The sequence below is a fragment of the Rhinopithecus roxellana genome, chromosome 6 (assembly GCF_007565055.1).
Source record: "Rhinopithecus roxellana isolate Shanxi Qingling chromosome 6, ASM756505v1, whole genome shotgun sequence".
NCBI classification, from domain to species: domain Eukaryota; kingdom Metazoa; phylum Chordata; class Mammalia; order Primates; family Cercopithecidae; genus Rhinopithecus; species Rhinopithecus roxellana.
In genome coordinates, this window is record NC_044554.1 from 83,320,488 (window position 1) to 83,340,199 (window position 19,712).

Genomic DNA, 19,712 nt, shown 5'->3' on the forward strand with positions numbered 1-19,712 from the left:
AAAACATGTAAAATAAAAAATGACTGGGCAGGGTCCTTCAGGTCTATAATCCCAGAACTTTGGGAGGCCAAGGCAGGTGGGTCACTTGAGGCCAGGAGTTTGAGACCAGCCTGGCCAATATGGCGAAGCCCTGTCTCTACTAAAAATATAAAAATTAGCTAGGTATGGTGGTGCACACCTGTAATCCCAACTACTTGGGAGGCTGAGGCAGGAGAATCACTTGAAGCCAGGAGGCAGAGGTTATAGTGAGCCGAGATCATGCCACTGCATTCCAACCTGGGCAACAGAGTCCCCCCACTTCCCACCAAAAGAAAAAGAAAAAATGAAATTATCAATATTGTTTTCTGTGTTTTGCAGATAAGAAAATAAAAATAAAAATGTTTTACAGATGAAAAACTCAAGAAAACCACTCTGTCCCGTATCCTAACAGCAGAGTTAGGACAGGAGCCAGAGCTCTCCTGCCTGGAGTCTGTGCTTTTTTCCTGCTGTGCCTTTTGCTTTAGTCCCTTTGCTGTTTGGGTCCATCTCTCACACCCAGAGAACACGTTCCCCCAGCACGCAGACCTCCTCAACAATGTAGACCTCCTCAACCAGTGCTCACTGGTCTAAAGGTGGGCAGGGGTCTTGCTTGTGTGAGGGCCAGGACCCTCTCCAGAATGCCCTGGGCACTTGGTCTCTGCATGCTGATCTCCACCAGCACCCTCTGGGGGCTGACCTCTTGGGGTCAGATTCCATAGAAAGCATTTTAGCAAATGCAGCTCAGTCACGCATTTTAATTCCCATGTGTCATTTGAGCACCTTTGCTCTGAAAAGGAAATTTTGCTCTAAATCACAGGCCTCAAAGGAATTAAAGAAATAAAAAAGCAACCCTATTTTTTCTAACCCAGAATAGGTGTTCAACAGATAACCGATCATGTCCTTTCATTTTGGTGTTATATAGATTCAAGTGTTTCATTCTCCTGAAAATGCTACAGTTCTTAGCACAATCCAAAAAAAAAAAAAAAAAAAAAAAAGAAAGAAAGAGAGAAAGAAAAGAAAAAAGAAAAGAAAAGAAAAGAAAAAAGCTTCTTAAAGTGAGCTGTGCTGAATGCCAGAGTAATGCAGGCGAATAAAGAACTTATTCACACGCCAGACCCCAGAAATGACGCTGTCTCCTCCTGTCCAGACTGGGGTAGCCCTCCCTCCCCCGAGGGCCCAGGTCACCCACTCTGAAGCCCTTATAGGCGCTCCTTTGTGTAAATTACAGCAGGATAAACTGGACAAAGCCTCGCTTCATTCCCCAAACTCACCACTCCAGTGGTCCCAACTCAGAGGGAGGCTGAAAAAAGGCTGCTGGAGGATTTCCCAGACTCTGAGCCTACCTGAACTTTCTCAGGCCCCATGTTCTTAACCAAGGGTGGCTGGCAGGGCTTGCACACGATGAAAAGTTGCTTTCTTAGGGTGGAGGCACTGACGTTATTGAAGGCAAGTACCTCCACTGTAAATTCTCCTTCCCTAGGAGGATAGAAAGCACGGAAAATAACAGATTTATGTTGATAAACATCAGGCTTTCATCCTCTTCATACCCACCCCTATCTGCAGAATTAAGTATTTGACAGCAAGTCATCCCAGTGAATAAGAACAGAAGAGGCAAATGTCACAAGACTAATTTCCACAGAGGTCTTTCATCAACTAACTAACAGACTGGCTCCCCAACTTGCCTGGGCCAGGCCAAGGACCAAACTCCCAGACTGATGTCACATGCTATATTCATCCAGGTGAGGGGCGTGTTGCTTCCTTCTGTGGGCAACCGTCCCCACAGCCATGACCTGGCCCCCTCTTGACAACAGAGCAGATCTATATATTTTCCCTGTGTGATGGGTACCCCAACCCACAACTAGGGGGTCTCTGGGGATGGTCTTCCTGTTCTATTTCTGCTCCATGGATCTGGTTTCCTGACCAATTTCTTAGAGTCCTACAAACTCAGGAAGGACAGGATAGATCCATGGCTTGTCTCCGGGGAAGGGGAGCGGGTCATAGCTGTGGAGGGATTCAGAACAGTTGGAGGTGAGAGCTGGGTAGCTCCTGACCCAGCAGGTGGTGCTTTACTAAGGAAATACATGGTTATTTTGCAAACGTTGCAACATGGATAATTACTTAAGACTTCTGAATTTGAAACAGAAAAATATTCCCATCAGAAGACCGCAAATTTGAGTTTGCAAGGACCAAAATATCACTTGCCATCCTGGAGCTCCAGCAAGAAAGGTAGGGCCTACTGATAAGAATGAAGACTGGATGATTGTCTCAGGTTGTCAGAGAGCCCAGGGCACACTCTAGAGATGACAGTGGAGGCACCGAATAAACCATGTCACTTCCACAGGGCACAAAAGGGCTCCTGGAGCTACCGAGTACATCGCAAGGTACCTAGGCCACCATGTGCTCCACGGAGGATGCACCAGTCTACAAGCCACTGCTACTCAATGCTTTCCTCATGTGAAAATCTATTTCTGATGAAAACGTCCTGAATCCATAGTTAGTGATGGGGCCATTCAGTCCCCACCAAAGGGTGGAGATGCTGCAGTGTGGGTTCTCGTGGAAATCCTGCATTGGAGGAAGTTTGCAATCTTTCCCTGATGCCACTGGCTACATGAACCTAATTTTCTAGATACTTCTGCACACTTTGATATTTCCCTATAGCAGCATAAAATTTGAATGCCAGCCTGAGGCTCAGCCTTGGCCATGTATGTCTCCCCACTGAAAGGATTCGACCCACTTGGGTCCTAGAACTCACTCACCCTAGAGGCTCGGTTGGGAATGAGTGATCCAGCCAGTCTGCACCTTACCATAGCTCCATGATGCTTTGTCCCAGGTACACAGTGGGCACTCAGTAAATGCAGAGTTAAAGGACAGAGTTCATGCTCTTCCATATGACATCAAGGCCCTTCACAATCTGCCAACCTACACTCATCTCACCGATCTATATATGTCTTGCCAATCACTCCAAACATCTCCTGTTGACACCTCACCTAGCACCTTTGCCCAGGCTCTCGTCTCTGTTTGGGATCCTCTCTCCCATTTCCCTTTGTCAAGCTCCTACTCAAGGTATCACTTTCAGTGAGCCATTTCCACCACATCACAGGCCTCCTTTGCAGCCACAGCCCCTGTGCTGAAAGCATCTCTGTCCTCTTTGTCTTTCCCCTGGACTAGGAGCTCCTTGAGAGACATGAACAGGTCTTATTTGTCTCTGTGTAATCATCTGTCACCTATGCTGACTGACAGGCAGGTCTCTATGTGGAACCCAACAGCTGATGCCTTAAGACTCTTGATTCCCGCGCTGTCTATAGAGAGCACTCTGCTGCCTTGCAGTGGCTCACCTACTGTAGACGTGGCTGCTGGAGCTGCTCCCCAGGCGGATGGTGCCGTCCCCAAAGTCCCACAGGTAGGCAACATCGGTGCCGAAGTTGATCCGGCACTCAAAGGCCACACTGGCATTTACCAGAGCTGAGGAGGGGGACATGAGCCGATTGGCCACAATTTTCTTCTGCACCCTGATGACGTGGGGCTCAGAGACCACACTGCTGATCCTGTTGGAAGCCTTAACCATCACACGATACCTGCAGGATGGGGAAAGGAAGGCAGGGAAGACAGATGGCAAGACAAGAACAGGGTCAGATCCAGAGAAACCGTCTGCCTTACTTCAAGAGGAAGGCGGGGGAGGGGGAAGCAGCATTTAATTTGTAAGAACTACCAAAGTATCCAGTGATTTTCATCTTATTGAGGAGAAAGGGGTTGATATTTTTGACTATCCCCTCTTTATTATTTAATTCATTTCTCAAAGCAGTAGGGGTAAGTATCATTGCCCTTTCTTAGATGAGGAATTTCTTAGGTCATATGGGTGGCTGAGATAGAATTCAAACCTAGGACTGTCTGCTTCAAAGCCCTACACCGTTTCCCTTAGTTCAAGCTGAAGAGAAATGAACTAAATCTTCCCCTAAATCTTAGGTTGAGTTTGCTTCACAGAAGGACCGAGTCGCCTATTGTAATACAAATGCAACAGCCATAAGATGCCTTCAGTAGCGGCATGGTGATCTGCAGACTGAGTATAGGCTGCGGTACAAACAGTTACTCAGCAGGACTGCTACTTTTACTGACCATTGGGGGATGCTGAGTCTTTTTTTAATGCTTCTTAAAGTTGTCCTCACTGGTGGATCCTCTCCAAAATACCACTCAAATTCCAGGGGTATTGTTTCCTTGGTAATAGCTGTAAATGTAATGTCTGTGTCTGTGGCAAACACAGTTCCATTTGTGTAGACAGAGACAGCTGTGGCAAAAGAAAGGAAGGCGTAGCTATGTCAACATAGGAGGGCTGGAATCTCCAGAGAAACTAGTACCTCTACTTTCCCACTTGGTCACGGGCTTGAGTGATGGTGAGGAAGCTCTGATACACATGCAGGTTGGAGGCAAGGATGCAGCTATGGGCACACGGCAGGCAGTGCTGGCCCTGGTTCAAAGGCCCCAAAGTGCTTGCACAGGAGAAGCTCCTACGGCCATAGGGCCAAGTCCTTTTGGGAGTCTGCTAGAAAGGGTGTGGCACATGGAGCTGGCAGATAATAGTCCTGATAACCCACCTTCCTATTCCTTCAGATGGGAGCCTTAATGCCTGTGGTTTCACAAAAGTCCCAGAACAAACAGCAGGTGAACAAAGAACCTGTCCAAGGACAAATGGGGCTCTCAGGCAGAGCTGATAACAAAACCTGGTGCTGCCCACAGCTTTCCTAATCCCAGCTGACTGCGCGAGGGAGGTTTTTGTTAAGCGAGGGAGGTTTTTGTTAAATCTGGAATTAAAACAAAGACATACATTGCATCCTATACCAGACAGTCATGCTGTGCCAAGCCTGGCTGTCACCCACTTGAGTCTGAGAAATAAAGGACACGTTATACGAAGGAATAGATGGAAAATGATGTACAACAACAGTGCCTAAAATGAGAAAAAAAAAAGGAGATAAGAGAAAAAGTCTTAAAATTAATTCACTTTTATCATGCAACACAGTCAGTATGTTTCATTTTTAACTTTCCCTCTTTGAATCTCAATAAATTTCAAAATTCTAAGCGTGTGCTCTGAAATCAGACATACCTGGGAAACATAATCACAGAATTTCTGTCATTAAAATTTTCTTTGTATATTTTCTCTATTTGAGACCTCCCTACATGGTATTAAATATGTTAATTCCTTTGAAATATGTCAATTACTTTGACAGATGGCCTTGTTTTTAAAGTATTTCTCAATGTGTACACTAAGTAGTCTTCACAGGAGTTCTTAAATAGAGGTCTAAAGATAAGCCTCATGTATTTAAGTCCTATAAGATGTAAGATTGTGCATATATGTATATATACATACACACACCATACATATATCACACAAATAGCATATACACACATACATACCATATACACACCATACACAGCATATGCACCATACACATACACACCACATGTACACACATACCACACATACCCCCCTACATACATACCACACATGCATGTACATATGAATGTGCATACATACGGAGATGGATACCAAACACTGAATCAGACTCTGAAAGAGTACTGTGATGTCTAGGAAGATTTAAAGCAACTCATTTATCATAAAAGGATATTAAGAAAGGAGGGTTATTTGGCCGGGCATGGTGGCTCACGCCTGTAATCCCAGCACTTTGGGAGGCCAAGGCGGTCAGATCACAAGGTCAGGAGATCAAAACCATCCTGGCTAACATGGTGAAACCCCGTCTCTACTAAAAATACAAAAAATTAGCCGGGCATGGTGGCGGGCACCTGTAGTCCCAGCTACTTGGGAGGCTGAGGCAGGAGAATGGCATGAACCCGGGAGGCGGAGCTCGCAGTGAGCCGAGATCATGCCACTGCACTCCAGCCTGGGCGACAGAGCAAGACTCTGTCTCAAAAAAAAAAAAGAAAAAAAAAGGAGAAAGGAGGGTTATTTATTATTACTACTGTTCTTCTCTTTATAAAGAGAAAATATTTGTTTATAACAGAGATAAAGTGGAATGAATATTCTATCAATGCATCAGTTTTTGAAAAATAAATATATGACTAAAAATAGATATATGATAAATATCACATGATCTCATTAACTATGTCTGAAAATTAATTCTGAGCTCAATCTGATAATCAAAAGTGTTAAAGAAAAAGATACAGTTTACAGATTTGCACAAGAATATCCTATTATGAATCTGTAGGGCTGGATGCAACTTGGACCTTCCTATTCTAAATCCTGGCAGGGAACCACTGGAGATTTACAAGAATTGTGCTCTTGCACTGGCTAGACGTGCTGCTTATTTATTCAGGGTTAGATAAGACAAGTCAGTATGAATGACCGACTGGCTAGTTAGGGTATGAAAACAGGTTAAAAAAATCCTTCCATATGTATGTCATAACTTCTTGGATGGAGAGTTTCTCACTAGTCTGATTGTAAACAGGTACAGCCACCGTGTGGAACAGCTGGAAATAATTCTTACATGGATGAGTTCACTGGGACTCATCCCTCCATTGGATCTCCCTTTCTCCTGTTTCTGAGAAATGTGACCCCATCATCCCATCCACGTAGGCTGCACTTTGGGAGTGCCACTGGCTGGCTCCCCATTTGCTCTGTTATAAAGTGTAGGGACTCTTTTCTCTATAGCAATTGGCTGGAGTTCCCCATTTCCACCCCCACTAGCCTTAGAGCTTCCGGCCCCTCCCTCTACAAAACTGACATGAAGGGAATACCTCCCTTACAGGTAGCTGTGCAGATAAAGTAGGGTGACACGAGTGAGGTATTAGCACTGGATAAGGTGGAATGGATATTTTGTCTTTCATCAATGCATCAGTGTGCACCTGGCACACTCAGCGAGCACTGGATTCTTTCTCAGTTCTGTGTTTAGCTCAAGGCCATGCTGTCTGACCAAAATGTCCCTCTAGCCCGTGCTGCAAGGCTCATCATGCCTGCCAGCTCCCACTTCAGATATACCCTGTCCCCACAGTTAGATAAAGTTTCTGTCTCCTAAAGTCTCCCAGCCCCTTAGCCATGTTCCTTCCTAAGCATTTTTAATATCCTGTCTCATCCTGCTCCTATGCATATCTTAATGTTTTCACTAAGATAATAGATTCCTTGAGATGAAGACTTTGTATGACTTTATCTTCATGTTCCCCTAGAACACAGTATTCTGCAAGACATGTTTTCTGAATTAGGGAAGAATGAATGAAGGATGTTGTATCGAATTTAGAACTGCTATAACTTGAACAATATAAGTAAAGCAGAGACGCCCTGCTTCATTTATAACTGAGGGGTGCTTGCTCAGACTCCAGATATAGGTCTTACTTTTCTGATTCACTTGGGAGTCAGTAAAGACAAGCACTTCATCCTCATGGACACTGCTGGAGTTCATGAACGCAGACACGGCCTCACGGCCAATCTCCACATAATAAGGCCCGAGCTCCACTTTGGTTCCATGAAACTCATTATAAATAACAGCCTTGAGCATATAGACTCCTTCTGGAAAAATAAGAAAGAATGGACATTTGGTGAATTTTTAATAATAGGCATAACAGTTAACATTTGCAGAATGGTCATAATGGGGTGACTAATGGGGAACTGATACAGGAAAGGTGATTTTTCTGATCTCTTATAGCAGCAGGATCATTTCACGGGCATGTGACCCATACAGTTGCACAGAGCCCCACAAGCAATGGAGCTATGTGAGTGATTTAATGCTCTTTTATCTTGAAATTCTTCATAATTATTTTCAGCAAGGGGTCTTGCATTTTCATTTTCCCCTGGGCCTTGAGAATTATGTTTCCAATCCTGTGCAGTAGGAAATATTCATAAGGATGAAAATAGATATTGGTTATCCCACAGCTAGACAAATAATACTTAAACAGCCAAATGGGAATATATCAAATAACTATGATGGTGGATGACAAAAATGGCCCCAAACCCTTACCCATTTTCACACACTTACAATATAACTGTAATATGACTCTGTGGTTCTTCTCATTAAATGGTGAAGCCTATAGCTTCACCCCTCAAATCAGTGCTAATCATGTGGCCAATGGATTTTCAAAGTGCTTGCACATTGGGGCTTGCCCTCTCTTTCTTGTCTTGGGACCTCTGTTATTGTCATTGGGACCCTGTCATTGCCATGTGAATAGCCTGACCTAGTCTGCTGAAGGATGAGAGACACATGACTGAGTCCCCCCATGGCCCCAGCCAAGGGTCAGTCACCTCCAGGAGAAGAGCCACCTGGCTGATTGGCAGCTGGTTGCAGACCTATGAGTGAGCCCCTCTAAGACCAGCTCAGACCTGAAGAACTCCCAGCAGAACTGGGAGCCGAATACAGGATTGTGTTTTAAGGCACTAAGTTCAGGGTGGCTTGTTAACACAGCAATAGACTACTGATACAATTCCACTGAACTGGAAAGATATTAGTAATTCTCTAATCTCAACTCCCTATACAATATTCTTAAACTGTACATTTGATCATGTCATTCCCCAGCTTGGAAAATGTTAAGTGATTTCTAATGTGTCACAGGAGCAAATTTGTAGCTGAGCCCTTCCCCCTCAGCTGAGCTGGTCCCAATCACTCATCCTTGACTCCACCAGGCCCACACCTGACTCATCAGCCACACAGAACCAGCCTCCACTGCTCATATGGCCAGTCTCCACCACAAAGATGCCCCTATGCACAGTCTTCTCTCAGTTTACAACATCCTGCTTCGTGCCTCCATCTGAGCAACTTGCACCTACCATGAGCCTCTTTGAATGACCCAGGCAGAATCACTGGCTTCACCTGGCATCTGACCACAGAACGTGGGCTGGGCTTCCCTCTCAGACTCACTACATTCTCTGTCTTTCTTGTCCCCAAACCTCATCACAGAACACTTAGGACATACACAATATATGTTTATCAAAGGACCAATCAAGTTTACAGAATGGAATGCTGAAGCTCGAAAGGTTAAACAATGTGCTCTAGGCCTAGAGTATGCAATGCTTTCTTAGGAATTAAGATAGTCATTTCTCTCTTCACTTGCTGCATCCAAATTATATGGAATAATATGTGGATCTACTAGCAGCATAATAAGAAGAAAAAAGGGAATGATTTTAAAAAGTAAAAGTCTATCTCCAGGGAAGAATAGTGAACATGGTAGCATACAGGAGGATTTGGGAATATACTGTGATAAGCAGAGGCCAGAGAGAAGGGTATCCTACTTTAAGCACAACTCAGATTAACATGTAGAAGAAACAGGTACACTTTCCCAAATTGTATTTTCATCTTGGAAGCTATATCTCAGATGTTGAGACACCATTCATAACTTTATTCCAATTTTCTCACAATACTGCTTCTCATAACTGTGTCCAAAATAACTTTGCACATGAATTTTATGACAAGTAGAAAGTGAAATAGACATCCATGCAGGTCATCCCATTCACAGGAACCAGAACTTAACTAAGAGTGTGTTATGTGTTGTTGCATGTCAAAAGGCGGATTTCACGACCACAAGTTGGAAAAGGCAGTTTATGTAATAGTTAAGAATGCACTCCATGGACTCAGAGGAATTTGGCATTGGAAATCTTTGTGACCAAATGTTAGGCATACATCTTACATCTTTCTTTCTTTCTTTTTTTTTTTTTTTGAGACGGAGTCTCACTCTGTCACCCAGGCTAAAGTGCAGTGGCGTGATGTCAGCTCACTGCAAGCTCCGCCTCCTGGGTTCATGCCATTCTCCTGCCTCAGCCTCCTGAGTAGCTGGGACTACAGGTGCCTTCCACCATGCCTAGCTAATTTCGTGTTTGTATTTTTAGTAGAGACGGGGTTTCACTGTGTTAGCCAGGATGGTCTTGATCTCCTGACTTTGTGATCCACCCGCCTTGGCCTCCCAAAGTGCTAGGATTACAGGCATGAGCCACCACGCCCAGCCAGGCATATCTTACTTTCAAGTTGACTTTTTTTGAGATGGATTTTCACTCTGTCACCCAGGCTGGAGTGCAGTGGCATGATCTCAGCTCACTGTGACCTCCACCTCCCAAGTTCAAGCGATTCTCCTGCCTCACCTTCCCAAGTAGCTCAGATTAAAGGTGTCCACCACCATGCCTAGTTGATTATTATTATTATTATTTTGTATTTTTAGTAGAGACAGGATTTCACCATGTTGGCCAAGCTGGTCTCGAACTCCTGACCTCAGGTGATCCACCTCAGCCTCCCAAAGTGCTGGGATTACAGGCATGAACCATTGTGCCTAGCTTCAAGTTGACTTTAGACTTAACCCCTGATAGAAGATGTAATAATGATATAGTTTGGGTGTTTACCTCTCCCTAGTCTCATGTGTCGAATTGTAATACCCCAAGCTGGAGGTAGAGCTTGGTGGGAGGTGACTGGATGAAGGGAGTGGATTTCTCATGAATGGTTTAGTACCATCCTTTGGTACTGTCCTTGCGACAGTGAGTGACTTCTCTTGAGATCTGGCTGTTTAAAAGTGTGTGGCATCTCACGCTCTCTCTCTCATTCCTGCTTTCACTGTGGCCTCCCCAGAAGCTGAGCAAATGTCGGCACCACGCTTCCTGTAAAGCCTGCAGAACCGTGAGCCAATTAAGCTTCTTTTCTTTACAAATTACCCAGTTTGAAGTACTTCTTTATAGCAATTGGAGAATGGCCTAATACAAATACCAACTCCTTACTTCATTCATAAAGCAACAAAAGAAACCAATGAATATGTATCAAAGTTGCAGATGCTTAAAATTATTATAATAGAGCAAGTCCTGATGTGAAATAGAGATATAGTTAGCCTTCCACTTAACCTTCTAGGAGTTAATCCAAAAACAAAAAAGAAAACAGTGAATAAAAATAAAAACTCTTTCTCTTTTTGTTTAGTGAAACTAAGAGGTAGCTAGCATGTTCAGAATACAAAATAGATGCAAAAACTGCTAAAAGCGGCAAATATCAAGCATGTATGAGCAGGAACCATACTGAAGTAAGAAAATAGAAAACGTCCTAAAGTGAGAACTCAGTTGCCAAAGGGCTCCGTGGCTGTGAATATCAACACACATACATGTGTGTACGCAACACACACACAGACACACACACTCCACCTGCAGTTAGTTCAGAAAAAATGCAACTCTTTAAATTATGAGTAATGCTGGAAGAAAAAAAAAAAAAAAGAAAGGAAGAAAGGAAGGAAGACAGGAAAGAAGAAGGGAGGGAAGGATAAAGGGAGAAAATACCATTCGGCACATACAAGACTACTACAAGAGTCAAGAGGGGAAATTCCAAATACTCATAGTAGATTAAGATAATTTATCAGAAAAACACTGTACACAAGAAGAGGATTGAACAACTTGAGGAATCATTATCTTCTGAGATGCAAGACCAGAGAGCAGAAATGAAGGAAACAAAGTCAACATTTCAGAGTATAATGGAGAATGGAAAGTGCGGAACACAAAAGAAGGCATGCAGAGGAAAATATAAGGAGAGCGGGCTAGATGAAAAAGGAAAACCAAAAAAGATTTGAAAAGACAAAAGAGAACTAATAGATATATGCCAGTCTCCCAAAAAGAAAGCTGACATATTGGAATAGAAACAATGTAAAGATCTAATTCAAGAAATCTTTCCTGAAACAAAGGACACATTAAAAGGTACACCATGTGCTGAAGAAAGGTGACCCAGAGTGGCCAGCACTTAGACACGTCCTGGCAAAGCTCCTGGAGTTGCAAATAAAGAAAGAATTACCGGCTGGGCGTGGTGGCTCACAACTGTGATCCTAGCACTTTGGAAGGCCGAGGTGCGTGGATCACTTGAGGTCAGGAGTTTGAGCCCAGCCTGGCCAACATGGTGAAATGCCATCTCTTCTAAAAATACAAAATTCAGTCAGGCGTGGTAGTGTATGCCTGTAATCCTAGCTACTTGAGAGGCTGAGGCATGAGAATCGCTTGAACCCAGGAGGTTTCAGTGAGCCAAGATTGTGCCACTGTACTTCAGCCTGGGCAACAGAGTGAGACTGTGTCTCAAAAAGAAAAGAAAAGAAAAGAAAAGAATTCTCTTGACAATCACAGAAAAACGTTAATCGTTGTGGGCGGAAAAGAAGGCTGACCTTGGAATCACCACAAATAAGAAAGACAGAATGGAGAATTTCAGGGAGGCTTCTTCAGACACAGAGTGTTGGGGCCACCAGCTGAATTTCTGATTCAGCAGGTCTGCAGTGGGCCTGAGAGTCTGTATTCTAAGCCAGTCTCAGGTGGTCATGATGCTGCTGGGCCACAGTTGGAGAACCACGGTTACAGGAGAGAACAGAATGGAAAGATAACCAGATTCCCCAGGAAAAGAACATGTGTCCAAGGAGTCCAGAGTCAGCACACTGTCATTCCAATATAATGGCTGCAACAGTTTTGAATATGTGGGAACTTAGAGGAAGCTTATTCCATGAATCTTCCTACAAAATCTACTAGAGGGCAAATTTCAGACAACCAAAGAGGAACACTATGCCAAATAAAAGCCGAGCAAGAACTGAACCAGAAGTAAGACTAATGTGGGGAAGCAGGCTAATATGGTTTGGATCTGTGCCCACACCAAATCTCATGTCAAATTGCATTCCCCAGTATTGAAAGTTGGGCCGGCCGGGCGCGGTGGCTCAAGCCTGTAATCCCAGCACTTTGGGAGGCCGAGATGGGTGGATCACAAGGTCAGGAGATCGAGACCATCCTGGCTAACATGGTGAAACCCCGTCTCTACTAAAAAAATACAAAAAACTAGCCGGGTGAGGTAGCGGGCACCTGTAGTCCCAGCTACTCGGGAGGCTGGGACAGGAGAATGGCGTGAACCTGGGAGGCGGAGCTTGCAGTGAGCTGAGATCAGGCCACTGCACTCCAGCCTGGGCGACAGAGCGAGACTTTGTATTTAAATAAATAAATAAATAAATAAATAAATAAATAAATAATACAAAAAAAAAAAAAAAAAAGAAAGTTGGGCCTTCAGCATTGGCAGTGAAGAGGTGGGAGGTGATTGGATGATGGTGGCAGATTTCTCATAAATGGTTTAGTGTCACCCCCAATCCCTGCCACTTGGTACTGTCCTCATGATAGTGAGTGAGTTCTCATGAGATCTGGTCTTTTAAAAGTGTGTGGCACCTCTCTCCTCTCTTGCTCTTACTCCGGCTATGTAATGTGTGTGTTCCCCGTTAGCTTTCTGCCGTGATTGTAAGTTTCCTGAGGCTTCCCCAGAAGCTGAGCAGATGCCCACATCAATGCTTCCTATACAGTCTGCAGAACTGTGAGCCAATTAAATCTCTTTTCTTTATAAATTATCCGGTGTCAGGTATTTCTTTATAGCAATGCAAGAACAAACTAATACATAGGTGGTAGGAAAAAAGGGTAAATATTTCATGTTCTGACAATGTAGAAATCATACAATAAACCAAATTTGGGCAAGGGAAGAGAAGAAGAGGTGGGAGCTGTGGAATAATGCAGATTGTCTCATAAGTAATTGCTGGAAATCAAAAGACATGAAGATTCAACAAAGCAACTAAGAAAGGTGAAAGCATATATAAGAGAAAAAAATGACTAAAACTGGTGATAAAGAAGAGAGGGGAAGAGGAAGGTGAGGAATATGCTAATTTCATAATTGCTAATGGTAGCTAATGAATGAATATAAAGAAACAAGGGATAAGGACATTTTATAAATAAAAGGGGTCAACGAAAACAAGGCACAAACCTTTCAAGTATCAGAAGGCTAACTCAGATGAACATACAAAAGAAAGAAAAGACTATTTAATGAAATGTATTTTAAAATGTACACAGAACCCATAATGTAAAATATGACAAACACCTGTCATTTCAATAAAGACAAAATCACTAAACTCACATATCTCAAATAAGAATGATCAGAATGATTCACACAGCAAAACCAAGTCCATTGTAGAGAAACATCTAGGACAGTGATTCCAAAAGGTGGCAAATGAAAGAATCTCCCAAATTGCGAGAGGCTGTGTGATGAGGTGGGAGTGATGCCCATGCTGCAGGGGTCTCCATAGGCAAGGCAGGGCAGAAGACACAAAGGAAGAGGCTTGGGACACCTGGGTTGTTCAAGGAATTGGGATTTCCAGTGAAAAGGGTAAAACGGGGGTTATGTTTTCCTACTCAGGACAGAGGGCCAGCCATGTGGGAGGATCACCCAGAACCCTGATCCTCAACCTCATCTTATCCAATGTTTGCCTCTCTCTTTCCCTCCCTCTCCATCTGTTTTCCTTTCTCTCCCCTTCCTCCCTCTTTCTCTCTCTGTTTTCTTCCCGCCAACATCTCCTCTCCTTCATCAGCCTTTCCCACTGGAGGGTGGGGTGTGATTATGAGGACCACAGAAGAGGGTGACCAAAGGGGCTCAGCAGATAGCAGATACCTGGAGCCAGCTCGCGCTCACTGTATAGGAGGGACACGGGGCTGCAACTCCCTGTAACCTCCTGAGCAGCCACAGATTTTTATTCCTAACACTGACCACATTTTAAGCCATAAAGACAACATCAGGACTTAAAAAAAAGTTAAAAGAGCAGAGAATAGATTTGCTTATCATGCTACATTAAAACTAGAAATTAATAATGAAAGCAATGCACAAAGAGGCCACATGGCATGTGAAAAATTTAAATGTAAATAATAACTAATTTAGCATCTGAGAAAGGAAAGAAGCTTTTATCTGAGGAATGCAAACCTCCTCTAAATGATCAGTCCCCAGAGGCGCGTGGGAATGAGACAGCAATCACATACCACTTCCCTCCTTGGGCTAAGGAATCTTGCCTTGAAACTGCTAGCTATCCCATGAGTGGCTATAAATTAACCTAACAATGCCACACACAGGACACCATAGCCCATACAGTGTATAGCCAATCACTAATCAATGTCATCTCTGTAAACCAATGAAAATTCCTGACAAACAGCTTTATATCAGCCCACTCCTTGTGGTGTCTTTTTGCTTTTAAAAACATACTTGTGACAAAGGCAGAAATAAGCTCATATCCAAGGTTACTGGGGTCTGAGTCTTCCTGGCAGCTGTTTTCACTTTGGCACAAGTAAACTTTTAAAGTCATGTTTTTTGTCTCTGCTTCTTTGTAGGTGGAAATGTCCAACTGAAAATGTAAAAGAAGAAAAAAAATACTATAAAAGCAAAAAGAGGAAAATAAAGATAAAAGCGGAAATTAATAAACTAGGGGAAAATGTGGAATAAACAAAATCTAGTTAAGAAACTAAGAAAGTTAGCTCTTTAAATAAACTAATGAAAATTTACCCAACCAATTAAGGAAAGAAAAAGAAATGAAACAAAATAAAATAAAAACGATAGAAGAAAATACAGATACCAATTAAAATAAAAGAATTATAAGAGCCTATTTTGCTCACCTCTATGCAAATAAATGTTAAAACCTGGATTAAATAGATAATTATACAAGAAAAAATAACTTGAAAGAACTAACTAGTGGAGAAACGGAAATTCTTAACAGATGAATTTCCATAGAAGAAATAGAGGAAGGTGTCAATGAGCTACTCCAACGGCAGTAAAAAGAAAGTACCAGTCCCAGAGGGTTAAAAAGGAAATTCTCCAAAGTAGAATATATATTTCCGATGCTATTCAAACTGTTTCAGGACAAATAAAAGACAAAGAAAACTTTCACACAGCACTGATATCAAAGACCAAAACTATTGCACAAAAATCAACGACTAGAAATTGCTCTGCACCAGTCATTTGAAGGTGATCCAGTACCTATCTACCTACCTGTCGTTGAGGAGAAAAGCTGTAATGAGGCAACAGGAAAATTGGACTATTTTTCAAATGCATTCGCAAATGCCTTTAAGGATTTTGGCATTTAGAATAATAGGTCTTGCTGTTACCTTCTGAGTTCTTTCTAGGGTTGACCTATTCATTAATTGGAACTTGGGTTCTAAGATTTAGGTGTCTTAGTCCACTTTTTATAAATAAATGATGGGGGGATCACAGTGGACGGGAGAAAGGATTAGATTGCAGCTCCAACTTGGATGGACAGAGGAGTGTGTGGAGGCTCACATAGTGAATTTTTGCTCCAGAATGACTGCAGGAATAAATCAGGAAAGCTGAGAGGACCCACAGACTCCCTGAAATAAGTGGATTGCTCCTGCAGGACCCAGGAGACACCCCAAATACTGTGCTGGTATACATGACTGAGAGACTCACAAATGGTTCACATCACAGTACTCTGTGCAGACAACCCCCAGTACCAGCCTGGAACCTGGTAGACTGGCTGGGTGGCTAGATCCAGAAGAGCCATAATTACTACAGCTCAGTTCTCAGGAAGCCACATCCATAGGAAAAGGGGGAGAGTACTACATCAAGGGAACACCCCATAGGACAAAAGAATCTGAACAACAGCCTTCAGCCCTAGACCTTCCCTCTGACAGAGCCTACCCAAATGAGAAGGAACTAGAAAACCAACTCTGGTAATAGGACAAAACAAGGTTCTTTAACACCTCCAAAAAATCACACTAGCTCACCAGCAAGGAACTCAAATCAAGAAGAAATCCCCAATTTACCTTAAAAAGAATACAGGAGGTTAGTTATTATCAGGGAGGCACCAGAGAAAGGCAAAGCTCAGTGTAAGGAAATCCAAAAAATGATACAAGAAGGGAGAAATACTCCAGGAAATAGATAGCATAAATAAAAAAATAGCATAAATAAAAAAAGTTTAAAAAATAAAAAAAATCAAAACTTCAGGAAACAATGGACACACTTATAGAAATGCAAAATGCTCCGAAAAGTCTCAGCAATAGAACTGAACAAGTAAAAGAAAGAAATTCAGAGCTCAAAGACAAGGTCTTTGAATTAACCCAATCCAACAAAGACAAAGAAAAAAGAGTAAGAAAATAAGAACTAAGCCTCCAAGAAGTCTGGGATTAAGTTAAATGACCAAACCTAAGAATAATTGGTGTTCCTGAGGAAGAAGAGAAATATAAGTTTAGAAAACATATTTGGGGCAATAAATGAGGGGAATAAACTTCCCCAGCTTTGCTAGAGACCCAGACATCCATATATAAGAAGCACAAAGAATACCTGGGAAATTCATCACAAAAAAATCATTGCCTAGGCACATTGTCATCGAGTTATCTAAAGTTAAGATGAAGGAAAGAATCTTAAGAGCTGTGAGACAAAAGCACCAGGTAACATATACAGGAAAACCCATCAGATTAGCAGCAGATTTCTCAGCAGAAACCCTATAAGCTGGAAGGGTTTGGTCAGTCTCTTCAAACGAAACAATTATCAGACAAGAATTTTGTATCTAGCAAAACTAAGCTTCATACATGAAGGAAAGATACAGTCTTTTTCAGACAAACAAATGCTGACAGAATTTGCTACTACCAAGCTACCACTACAAGAACTGCTAAAAGGAGCTCCAAATCTTGAAACAAGTCCTGGAAACACATCAAAACAGAACCTCTTTAAAGCATAAATCTCACAGGACCTGTAAAACAAAACTACAATTTAAAAAACAAAAAACCAATAATGAAGGTATACAGGCAACAAATAGCATAATGAATGGAATGGTACCTCACATCTCAATACTAATGTTGAATGTAAATGACCTAAATGCTCCACTTAAAGGATACAGAATAGCAGAATGGATAAGAATTTACCAACGAACTATCTGCTGCCTTCAAGAGACTCGCCTAACACATAAGGACTTGCACAAACTTAAGGTAAAGTGGTAGAAAAAGACATTTCATGTGAGCAAACACCAAAAGCGAGCAGGAATAGCTATTCTCATATCAAACAAAACAAACTTTAAAGCAACAGCAGTTAAAAGAGATAAAGAAGGACATTACACAATGATAAAATGCCTTGTCCAACAGGAAAATATCACAATCCTAAACATATATGCTCCTAACACTGGAAATCCCAAATTGATAAAATAATTACTAATAGACCTAAGAAATGAGATAGACAGCAACACAATAATAGTAGGGGACTTCAATACTCCACTGACAGCACTAGACAGGTCATCAAAACAAAAAGTCGACAAAAAAAAAAAAAAAAAACCAATGGATTTAAACTATACCCTGGAACAAATGGACTTAACAGATATGTACAGAACATTCCATCCAACATACACAGAATATACATTCTATTCAATAGTGCATAGAACTTTCTCCAAGATACACCATATGATAGGCCACAAAACAAGCCTCAATAAATTTAAGAAAATTGAAGTTGTATCAAGCACTCTCTCAACCACAGTGGAATAAAACTGGAAATCAACCCCAAAAGGAACCTTCAAAATTATGCAAATGCATGGAAGTTGAATAACCTGCTCCTGAGTGATCACTGGGTCAAAAATGAAATAAAGATAGAAATTTAAAAATTCTTCAAACTGAACCACAATAGTGACACAACGTATCAAAACCTCTGGGACACAGCAAAGGTGGTGCTAAGAAGAAATTTCATAGCCCTAAATGCCTACATCAAAAAGTCTGAACGAGCACAAACAGATAATCTAAGGTCATACCTCAAGGAACTAGAGAAACAAGAACAAAACAAAGACAAACCCAGCAGAAGAAAGGAAATAACCAAGATAACAGCAGAACTAAATGAAATTGAAACAAACAAACAAAAAACACAAAAGACAAATAAAATAAAAAGCTGGTTCTTTGAAAAAATAAATAAAATTGATAGACCATTAGCAACATTAACCAAAAAAAGAAAAGAGAAAATCCAAATAAGCTCAATAAGAAACAAAACAGGAGATACAACTGACACCACAGAAATACAAAAGATCATTCAAGGCTACTTAATGAACACCTTTACACACATAAACTAGAAAACTTAGAAGAGATGGATAAATACCTGGAAAGATATAACCCTCCTAGCTTAAGTCAGGGAGGAATTAGATACCATGAACAGACCAATAATAAGCAGTGAGATTGAAATGGTAATTTAAAAATTACCAACAAAAAAACCCCAGGTCCAGATGAAGTCACAGGAGAATTCTACCAGACATTTAAAGAATTGGTACCAATCCTATTAACACCATTCCACAAGACAGAGAAAGAGGGAACCCTCTCTAAATCATTTTATGAAGCCAGTATCACCCTAATACCAAAACCAGGGAAGGACATAACCAAAAAAGAAAACTACAGACCTATATCCCTGATGAACATAGATGCTGAAATCCTTAAAATACTAGCTAACCAAATCCAACATATCAAAAAGATAATCCACCATAATCGAGTGGGTTTCATATGAGGGATGCAGGTATAGTTTAACATACTCAAGTCAATAAATGTGATACACCACATAAACAGAATTAAAAACAAAAATCACGTGGTCATCTCAATAGATGCAGAAAAAACATTCAACAAAATCCAGAATCCCTTTATAATTAAAACTCTGAGCAAAATTGGCATACAAGGGACATACCTCAATATAATAAAAGCCAGCTATAACAAACCCACAGTCAACATAATACTGAATGGGAAAAAGTTGAAAGCATTCCCTCTGAGAACTGGAACAAGACAAGGATGCCTGCTGTCACCACTCCTCTTCAACATAGTACTGGAAGTCCTAGCCAGAGCAATCAAGAGAAAGGAATAAAAGGGCATCCAAATCAGTAAAGAATTCAAACTGTCACTGTTTTCTAATGATATGATCGTATATCTAGAAAACCCTAAAGAATCATCCAAAAAG

The 19,712-nt window shown here is 41.8% G+C and overlaps 1 protein-coding gene across 1 annotated transcript in view; it reads right to left on the reverse strand.

Annotated features, from left to right (window-relative positions):
• Window positions 1-19,712, reverse strand: part of PKD1L1 (polycystin 1 like 1, transient receptor potential channel interacting) — a 183,727-nt gene that overhangs the window by 138,293 nt on the left and 25,722 nt on the right. Inside the window, 6 exon segments of the mRNA XM_010374410.2 lie at window positions 1,362-1,494; window positions 3,354-3,593; window positions 4,132-4,300; window positions 4,838-4,957; window positions 7,355-7,528; window positions 14,997-15,163. Of these exon segments, the coding sequence (XP_010372712.2) occupies window positions 1,362-1,494; window positions 3,354-3,593; window positions 4,132-4,300; window positions 4,838-4,957; window positions 7,355-7,528; window positions 14,997-15,163 (1,003 nt within the window).